At 36.6% G+C, this 10,718-nt stretch overlaps 2 protein-coding genes across 2 annotated transcripts; both read right to left on the bottom strand.

Moving 5' to 3' along the window:
- Positions 1-299: 299 nt before the first annotated feature.
- Positions 300-6,751, bottom strand: LOC129565294 (probable cationic amino acid transporter). Its single transcript, XM_055440012.1, has 9 exons — positions 5,640-6,751; positions 4,940-5,085; positions 3,604-3,890; positions 3,364-3,498; positions 3,060-3,214; positions 2,574-2,965; positions 1,820-2,422; positions 1,478-1,642; positions 300-1,388 (listed from the first exon to the last, which is right to left on the bottom strand). Coding segments are annotated over exons 1-9 (2,079 nt in total). The 5' UTR covers positions 5,642-6,751; the 3' UTR covers positions 300-1,194.
- A 564-nt stretch (positions 6,752-7,315) lies between these two features.
- LOC129564944 (pickpocket protein 28) lies at positions 7,316-9,674 on the bottom strand. The gene is made up of 6 exons (XM_055439195.1): positions 9,382-9,674; positions 8,911-9,195; positions 8,483-8,659; positions 8,040-8,329; positions 7,682-7,763; positions 7,316-7,600 (listed from the first exon to the last, which is right to left on the bottom strand). The coding sequence occupies exons 1-6, from the start codon at positions 9,672-9,674 to the stop codon at positions 7,333-7,335; spliced, it is 1,395 nt and encodes a 464-aa protein (XP_055295170.1). The 3' UTR covers positions 7,316-7,332.
- Between the last annotated feature and the right edge of the window lie 1,044 nt (positions 9,675-10,718).

The following is a 10,718-nucleotide window of genomic DNA, read 5'->3' as shown; positions in this document are numbered from 1 at the left end:
CAACTCATAAGACTGAAGTGTTCGGTAAATTTTTTTTACTAAAAATGTTTGATTTACATGCAAGAAAAAGCAAGAAGCCGATTATTCCAGACGTGGCTATTCGCTCAATCCATTAGACTCATATATCAAATTATTGCTGTCTCAATTTAAAATTATCATGAGTATGAAGCCGAAATTTACCGATTCCAAGCAAAAAAAAAATTGTTTGCACAACAAAATTGACGAGCAATTTGTTCAAACTTTCCCTTTTCTCCGGCAAAAAATTTGCGCTGAAATTATGATTTAAAATGAAAAACGAATTTTTTTCTTAATATTCAATAGATTTATTTTCTCTGATATTATAAGATCGATAAATATGATGTTATCTTGAACGAAAAGAAAAACTATCGATAAAATTGAATAAAACCATTTGTTGGTGTTTTTTTTTTCTTCTTTCTCTTAATTAAAAACAATTAGTTAGACGGATCACATTTATCGCTAGCAATATCGATAGATTTAAGTAACAAATAAATCATGTAAAATGAAATGTGGAATATTATTTATTAGATCGATTTGAAACTAATCTACTTTATTCGCTTTGGCTTCTGAATAAATATATTGCCACAGTTATACATCTCGGCTAGTAGAGCTACATCCTTCGATTTCAAATAAAAATTCTACGCATTTACATTGCAACGTATATGATTTCAACTAAAATATGCGTTCTAAAGCACAGGCACAATGGTTTCTACTTATTGGATGATTTGATGTTCGAATTTTGATTTGGCGAAACTGAAATTGTCATATCTCACTCTCAGAATATTTGGTTGCTCAATTTGTTTGCAAACACATTTCCTTCGATTTAGCTAAATTATCAAAAAATATACTTTATTCCGTTGGGCATTCAATGACATCGCTCCGGATTTTGAAACGATTTTGAACTAAATTCACGCGCGCGGGCAGTTTAACAAGCAATTGAGGTGTTTTCACAACTTTGTTCGTTTGCTTGAAATTTTGTCGACTTTCGTAAAGGGAAAAAATCGGAGATATTTTGCATTCTCGTTGATTTTTTCCTTCAAAAAGAGAGAGTTTTTCCTTCAAAGTGTTTTCATCGGTGAACAATTCTTTGTTTTATTAAAATATTCATTCCGTCCATTCTTCGGCCGTTTCTTCGCCATCGTCTTCAGAGTATTCATTGTCCGTGTACTCCCAATGTCATCTGCATTGACCATGGGCATGTATGCGTGATGGAATTAGCGCACCTTTTGGCGGTCTGGGCAAACGAATCATCGATTTCAAATTGGACGTTGATGGACCGTTGACGGACGGTGTTACAATATGACTTATGTACATGGGTTGCTCGATGCAAAGTGAAAACCATGTATCGCACCGTGTGAATACCAATACACCTAAATCAAACAAAATGAAGTGAAGAGAAAGAAATGCGCTTAGAATTTAATTGAATTTAGAAATAAAAGTGTTTTAAATTGGATCTTACCGGCGATGAGCCATGCAATTATCGCTGGCAGTGAAATCGAAAATGTCGACCCCAACAGAAGACTTTCCAATAAAATGGTCATCGAACAAAACACCACATTGGGTGATGTTTCCGAGTGACTGTAGCGTGGCAAAAACAGCATGACCAGTGTGAAGAATAATACAACTGTCAGATAGAAAGAAACGAACAAAAATTGACTTAATAAACATATTTCCTCTAATTCAATCAAGAGACAATTTTTGTTTTGTTTTCGATGAAGAATTGAGCATTGAATTAATTTTGAGTTTGAATCCATAAAAATGAAAAAAAGAAAAAAAAGGTCTTTTTCCAGTAAAAACTTACCTAAAGCGCCGGCACTGAAAACAATAAACGATCCAATAACAAATCCCACAAGACAAATAGCAACACCAAAAGAGTAAAAAACGAGCAAAACAATTGACAATCGCCACGACTCCATTGATGGAATACGAAGTACTTTCTCTGACGGTCCAGAGGTGGTCACCTCGACTTTTTGTCGATATTCGTCAACAACTGCATCGATATCGGTTGAACTATCCGTATCACTGTTGCTTTCAATCAAGTCATTCGAAGTAGGAGATTGCAGTGCTTCACCATCTTGGTTGGACGTATTCTCTGGCCCAGTGGGAGTTATTGTCAATGTTGATGTGTCTTGTTCATCGTCCAAAATTATTGTATTTCGAGGTGATGTTGGCTCGCCCAACAACAGCCATTCCCTTTCCATTTCCTCATTTCTCTTTTTGGTGCGCGATTTTGGCTTTGGTATCGACACAATTGACGGTTTACTCAAACAGCGTAAAATTCGTCGCGAGACATCACCTGCTGTTGACACATTTGTATTCGATTGCAAAAACGATGTGTTGCTCACCGATTGTCGCAAAGATGTAGCGGTTGGTTTTAATTGACTGTAACCGAGCGAAGTGTCGTCTGAAATGAAGAAATTTGTTGAATTTCCATACAAATTTCCATGAAAGCAATAAAGAAAGAAAGTGAATCAAGGTTGAGAACTTAAGTGACAGTAAAAATTAATAATTTAGGTCAAAAACTAGCAACAGATTTATAAATCGATTTCGCTTACTTTTCGTGTTGACCAAGTATTTCGGTCGAAATGGTTGGTAAAACAAGTAGGCGGCACGGAGTAATCCAGAAAATAGTTGACTTCCCGCAATGAAATAGACAATGATTTCGAGTGGACATGCAAATGAAATCATTGCACAAATACTGCCACCAGTGAATACAGCCAAAACGGGGCTACCACTATCGCCATGCTCATAGCCGATTTGTCGCGATAGTATTTTCCAATCGGAGGTGGTAAGTGTCACAATCAAAGTGAACATTTCCGAAAATAATTCAAGGAATGCACACGAACCAACCAAAACAAAGAGACATGCGATGGCCGGTTCAAAATTGTGAAAATCCAATGTTTCGAGTATTAGTAAAATGGGAACGGCAATGAATTCCTCCGGTGCACTGAAATGGAATATTGATAATGGAAAATGTTATGTAGCTATATGTTTGATATTGAATTCATTTGGTTACGTTGAGAAAGTGGGTCCACACTTACTTGAAAGTAATAACAGCTGAGAGACAACCGGCACACAGGACAATTGTTAAGCAAATAAACATATTGACTATCGTGGCTTTCAATCGCTTGCAGCTACCTGTTGCTGGAATCTCTGACGGAAATGTGAATACCAATAACGCTGCACTGGTGACCAACTACCCGGTTTTTTTTGTCGTTATTTATTATCGTTGTGTTGTTGTTATTACGTGAGGAAAAAGAAATTCCAAATTTTAGGAAAAAAGAAATCGAATGAAAATCGCACGTCAATTTAATAGATTCGTCTACGAATTTCGCTTTAACTTACACCAGAGACTCCTTTTGGAAGCCATTGTTTTGATTTCCATGCCGTAAAATTGCCTCGTATCGATGTTATCGCAATTAAAATGCCAGCTATGCCGCACAGGCTTGCCATCAGAATGTAAGAAAACACCTTTGAGTTCTGATCGCACGGAGAAAAATGTACGAAAGGAAAGAGTAAAAATGTCGATAAAATTGCAAGTCAAAAAAGCTTGGAATTTTTTCTCAATTGAACACTGGTAATTACCTCTAATCCAAGCATAAACATAACGCTCACGATAAAAATAATGGAGAAACCGATAACATCTGGCCACGGTTCATTCTCCGGTGCATTCCGGCCCAGAATATAAATTCGCGCCATTCCACCGGTCATTGAGTCGAAGCAAACGCTCAGCGTACGTGTCAATGCACCACAAGCACAAATCAATGTCAGAATATCCATCCATATTGCGAGGAATAGAATGAAAAAATCGAATTTATGGGTGGCGCGTATGTATGGCAGTTGTAAATGATTGAGTGAACTCTTGCAAAATGCTAAAATCACGGGCACAAATCCGATTCGCGTAAATATATATATATATATATTTGTTGATTGTTATCCAACAGGTACAGCATTGGTAGGGCACACAAGAATCAGAAATGGAATAGAAATTAGAAATATTAATCGATAACAATGAAAATAACAAATTCGATGAAATCCATGATATGTACGAAAATGCGCACAATCACTGTGAAAGTCGGAAAAATCAGGTCGTGAGCAATTCCGTGCCATGCCATTCAATATTCCACGAAAAATAAACGCAGAACCAAACTTTTCGGTTGGTTTCTTCTTCATTTGCATTTTGCCTTCCTATTTTATTTTCGATCGGCGCGCGTAGTTCAAACACGAAGGACACAAAATGTCGTACTCTGTCGACGCTCGACCGTCGTCGAGAATGAACGACCGGTCGCGATGGAATGAAAAACATTTGCTCAGTATCATATGCATATAATTTATCTGTGATGCATATCAGACGTGTTGGCGTTCGCTTTTTCATCACACGATTCGCCGCTTTTTTTGGCAAAAGACTGAGCCAGAACAATGATGAGGACTGGAATTTGTCGCGCGGAGCGCATTGTTTACATTGTTGTGAGTGAGTGGCGCGTCCCATTTTAACTATCGATTTTACCAATATATGAGCGAATAAAAGAGCGAGAGCAACCGAACAAATACCAACAAAGACGAATCAGATTGATACAAAGAGAGAGAGAGAGGGAGAGAGAGAGAGAGAGAGAGTGAGGAGAGTGAGTGAATGAGAATCCATTTACTTTTGGAGTAAAACGTTGTACCCTTCATGAGGTTCAGTTTCAGCTCATTACAATTTCATGAATTTACGACTCGAACGAATCGTGCCAACACATTTTCATGGAGGCCAACATCAAACAAGGCATAAAATGGTATTTAGGTTCGGTGTTTGTTTCATTTTCTAGATGTGTATTTCTTTTTTCGTGTATATATGCTTTTCGTGTCGTACGTCGAAAAACCAGCAAAAACGACGGCGAAACCGAAAACAAAATGGGGAAGAAGCAAAAAATTGATTTACCTGAGAATGTTGCACATATTGTCGCAATAAACGCTGAAAATAGCACCGTTATGGCTCCACTTTCATTGTACGCAATCACATGTGTGAATATAATCAGTCCAATTGCTAATCGGCTGTACGTTCCTGACGCTATTATATCGCTAATCCTGTGTGTGTGTGTTTTGTTTGTTTTGATTTTTTATGGAAAATCAATAATCGTTAAAATCCGCAGAAATAGTAAATTTTTGAGAAACAATTTAAATAGCAATCCAAAGCTCTTACAAAAAATAACAATAATTGTCGGCACAATTTTCTATGTTTCCATTAGTTATTAAATCCATATCGTTCTAATTGTTTTGTCCGCAATGAGGTCATAGCGATGATTGCGTGAATGGAGAGCGCTTTGAAATATGCACGAAAAGTGCTTCCGCATAAAAGTTGTCGCTGATTTGAACCAGTCAACGGGAGAGCGAGAGAAAAAAACACGCCCTGACTTCTTAAAAATGGCGAATTGCCATTGCACGTTCTAATCGATTTAATTTGAAAATAGCGCTTCCGTTCACACAACCCGCGGTACCTTCTCATTTGCACTTTCAAGTGACACTCAACCACTCGAGCTATTTTTAACTTTGAACTTTTTTTCACTACTTTTGCTACTGCAAAACGTTATTTATGCCCATTCGAAATAAATGGGTTTTTCTACAAAATAATAACAACTTACATGATTTGTTTGATGAAATGTTTTTTCTATTGTCGCTTATTAAATTTCCGTTGTGTGTATGAGTTGTATCGTATTTTTGTTGTTTGGTTGGTTACATTTGGATGGAATTATTATTATAGGTTCGCATGCCAAAAGTAATTTTCGGTGTCAAGCTGCAATGAAGATTTTCGCTGTTCGTCGCAACATTTATATATACGAAATTGGATCTGCATTTGCCATGAAAACGAACGATTCGAATTCAAACACGACAAATTGATTGCGTATTTATAACACACTTAATCCAGACTTAACTAGAAAACGGTACAATTTGTGTTTTGCTACGTGTGTAATTGTTGCTTGAATACTTGATTGTGTTCATTTCATGATTTTTGGATTTGGACAACATGCACCATCGTTGAATTATTTGTTAGAAAAACGATGGATTATTTGTTGGTTAGCAAAACGATGGATTATTTGTAAGCTGGCAAAAACGATTCAGTTCTCTTCAATAAGTAATTTCAATGTGCAGTAATAATTGGCAGTTGGTTGCCTGAATTTTGCTCCACTTTTCCGATGCGATTGGAAATTGTTACTGTTGTTGTTTTCTGTTTCATTGAGTTTTAGTCCACATCGAAACCATTCACGCAACGCTCGTTTTCCTTTTGACCATATAAATCCTATTAATTAAATCCAATTTGAATTTTTCATGCAACCACAATACAACCACCGGAGCGACCGACCAACCGACCGAATATGTGAATCAATGTCTATAAAAAGACAATAACAATGGAAAGCAAAGTGGGACGACAACGACGGCTCCCGTTGAACAGCTACGATGACGGCGACGACAACGATGACGACAATTCAGTCGACGAAAATCATTTTCCACATTGAATAGCACACATAACTGTGAGTGTCAGTGATATAACTATTTTATTTATATGCATATTATGTGTACTTTGTCATTAGCGAAAAACCCCAAAGATTTACTCAACCGCATCGCAATTTCTCACAAATGGTTTTTGATTAATTTGCATTAGCTTTCTTGGAACAGACCACTTGCTTGGTAATTGGAATTTCGATATGAATGCACTCATCAAATCGATATTTGTTTTACATTCTCCATGGTATAAACTCTAAGCTTTACTTAAATGATTTTCTCTATGTATATATATATCGATTTTAATATTGACAACACAACTCAGATAAACGTTTATTTCAAAATATTTTTATTTAAGTTAATTATACATCCACAACTAGACAAACATTTCAAGTACTTTTGAGAATGGTGCTTTTTGAAAAACAAAGAAACATCCACCAGAAAAACAAAGTGTTTACTATTCGTGGACAGAATGTATGTGCAACTAAAGAACTTTGGTTCGTGTTCACTATCTGTTCGCGGAGCGAAAGCAACTAAACGACATCGGAAAAGCTGAAAATCGAGAGAATACACGCATACACTACGGAGGACAAGGAGTGTGTGTGTGTGTGTGTTAGTGCTCTTTGCTTTTCCATGGCGCCACAAAGCATGCGCCAAAATTCATGCTTATATGTCAAACCACATGGTTCATTTAAATTGGAAATACGCTTCACTGAAGATGTGTACAACAACTAGAAATGATAATAGAAATCTACGCTGCCAAACATGCCAAACCATGTGTTTGGTCGAATGGGGTGAATGCAGTACCGAATCCATGTCCGTTTTGCCGAAAATTCAATTGCAATAGTCGAATAAGGTAGTGTGCTGTTTTTTCGGTGGTGCTTTTGTTGTCTTGCGATGGTGATAGCACGGTCGAACGATAAAGTAGTAGAAGATTTCGACAAAACTGAGTAGACTGGCACCTACAAATAGTCCAGCTGTGCCACCTATCGATACGACAAGATCCAATTTGCCTCGAATCACATTGCGTTTATAGCGTTCGGTTGGTAAACTGGCCAAGCCAATTGTTACCATTGAAAGTGGACTTGAATGACCGTAAATACTGAAAACAGAGTTATTTGTGGGCTATTAATGCTGATTTTTGACATTGATTTCATATGAAATGTTGAGAGGTCTAACTTACTTATCCCGAGTATCATGAACAACACCAATATCAATTTCCGTGCACGATGGCAGACAGTGGGTACATACGACTCCTCTCTTGCCTTATTTAGAGACATTTATGGGAACGTCAGAACATATGTTAAAATTTTCACATCAAAATTTTAATCCATACAATCGCAATGCTTCTATAATAAATCGAATATTAAACAATAGAATTTGCAAACATTTTTTTTTTAAATGTAATGTTAATGGAGTGTCACATAATCCTATTCATTTATATTATAGAAGCATGGTGAATTCGAAAAACTTTCACAAATTCGTATGAGATTTGTGAATATATTGGTCACCTTCTCAAGAGAAACCCCCTAGTTTCTTACCTACTGACCACTTTGCAATCACTACCGACAAATCTTCATAATGATCGTTCAGGCATCTCAAACCTTCTACATGACAATGTTGTTCAACCGGCACATTCGGCATCAAATGATTTGTACAATTGCACACACGCATCTGCTTATCTTTGCGACATTGAACCGAACAAGCACTAAAGCTATAGTAGTTGTGCACGTCAAGAATATTCTCATCGGTGTAGCGGCAATTTCGCTGTTCAACGCTCACATCACGGGTCAACGGATCGTTTTCGATGTTTTTCACCGAGATTGTACGACTGAGTGTAGAATGAGCAAATAGTTGATTTTATAAGCCAAATTAAATGATTTTACATTTTTTCGGTGAAAACAGAATGAACAAATTGAGATGAAGCGAAAAAAGATGAACAAGCGCCGAATCTATTTTAAAAAAATATTTTTCTCGCATTTACGTATAAGAAATATAAGGTCCGACGGTTAAAATTTCCGATTTGGGTGTCACAAGGTTCGGTACTTCCTCTTCGCCAATCGTGTAAATATTCGATTCGGTCTTCAGCTCCATGTAGAGACTGCCAGGGCCTGTGTATTTGTTTGAAAACGTATCAAGTCGCTGTCTTTTTCCGTTCCGTCTGTTGATAAAAGGAACTTGCTTGCATTTCATTCAAAACAATTTATTTTGTTATCAACATAAAAAGGCGCCGCTACTGATCTATTTGAATCTAACGACCAGACAATCAAGCGACATTGAACTTTTCAATTGAAATGTTTATAGTTCAATGGTATTATTTGATTCAAATATTTAATCGAGGCAAAATGAGCCATATTTTTTTTTCAATTTCATTTGCTGATTTTTATTTACAATTTTTTTTTTCATACTCACGCCTCCGAATGAATTGAGTTCAATGCATAGCAAACTCCAACTTCGGTTTGTACGGGTAAAAAGTAAGAGCAGCAATCAAAACTTTCGCTATTCCAACGACATTGGCTAAACACCTCATCGCAACTACTTCGAATCATGCCCACCAAATCGGTGAAGTTCAACGTAATGCAATCAACTTCAATGTCTTCGCCACACTCACGAATGGCATGATAGGATTCGCCACGGAAGAAAGTGAGTTCATTTAATATTTCTTCAAGGGTGAAATCATGATCTGGCCCCCAAATTCTGTAGAAAATCGGATGAAAAGAAGAATTTTTTGGGAATTATTCATTTGGTGTTCAATTATTGCATTTTAATAGGAATATTCATTCCTATTCGTTGAATAATGGACGGAGTTGAAAAAATGGACATCGAATATTGAAAAATGGATTAAAATGAATTTTTTTCATTTAAAAAAAGAAAATCGTTTACTTATCAGCCACTTCCTGAATCTTATCGTTATTCTTCGATTCGCAAACGACGACCGATGGAAAATTGGTGGTCCAATCACGATACGAACTCTCAACCACAAAACTGATGGCATTGTTATGGAATGCATCCAAAGCGGACATAATTAGAAAAGCGGATCCAATCCACGACAAAATGATGGCAAATAACCAAAAAACTCGTTCAAAAAACGAAATTTCTTCGTCGATGAGAAATTTAACACCATGTAATGATGAATTTTTCATGTATTCTTTTATGATATCGTTGCACCGGCCCATTTTAACCGTTTTTTTAAAGTGAAAATAGAAAATTCGACCACTTTTTCCGTTTTCCCACAAGTTTCTGCCTAGAAAAAAGTTTTCCTCGAATTTCTAGCCCATTTTCTGACCAAATCAAAACCAAAACGTGTATTTAATACAAAATGACGAAAAAAAACACATTTGATAATATCGCATGAAACGAAAATAAATGATAGGTGCAATGTTCCGTTGAATAATTGATGATGACTGATGATGTGACACAGTACTGTGTCCAGTGAAATGCAATTAATTCCGACGTTCCAGTCCAATTTCGAGTGGATTTTATTCAATTTCTCGAAAACGTGGAAATGTCACATGTTCGGTATGATATACATTTCGAATGACTCATTTACTGTTCTGATACAATCACTCGGTTTTTTCGGTATTCAAAGCTGCGTTTGAGTTGTCTTACTTAAGCGGTTCTACTGCATAATGCTTGTTTTATTGATTTTATCGCATTCAATGGGCCAAACGTATTATGTTTGTATCACGTGTAATTCATGTAATAAATTGGCTCGTAATTCGTTCATTCAGATGTCGGGGCCTGCCGATGAATAGTACCATTGAAATTCCCTAGATGATGTTTGATTTTCATCCAGATGATACTTACAACGATATATAATAATAATTTTGTTGTTGTTGTTGTCATCAGCATTTTTTTTTTTATTTCGCATCAAATTCTTGGAACATGTGGCTGTTGTTGTTCAGTCATATCCATAGTCATATCTCGGTGAATGAAATCACTTTTGTCAGTCAATTTGGCCGGGCCTGTTGTGTCGTCGAATGTCAGCGAATGCATGATAGAGACATTGTACATATGGCACGACTTGAGAAGTGCGAACGCAATCCAATTAAAGGCCATATTGAATAATCGACTCACAAGGAATTTAACTTGAGTCGAAAACTAAATCGACCTTAACCCATTATCTGTCGCTCGCTTGGGAGACAATAAACAATTCACTATCACTCGACTTGATTTGTGTTGTGTTGTTGGAACCAAACAAATTTTGATTCAATTCTGAA

This window comes from Sitodiplosis mosellana, unplaced genomic scaffold (genome assembly GCF_009176505.1).
Source record: "Sitodiplosis mosellana isolate CC-2019 unplaced genomic scaffold, AAFC_SMos_1.0 Smas_scaffold_2, whole genome shotgun sequence".
NCBI lineage: Eukaryota > Metazoa > Arthropoda > Insecta > Diptera > Cecidomyiidae > Sitodiplosis > Sitodiplosis mosellana.
Note: the sequence above shows the minus strand (reverse complement) of the source record. Positions and strands in the feature narration are given on the sequence as shown.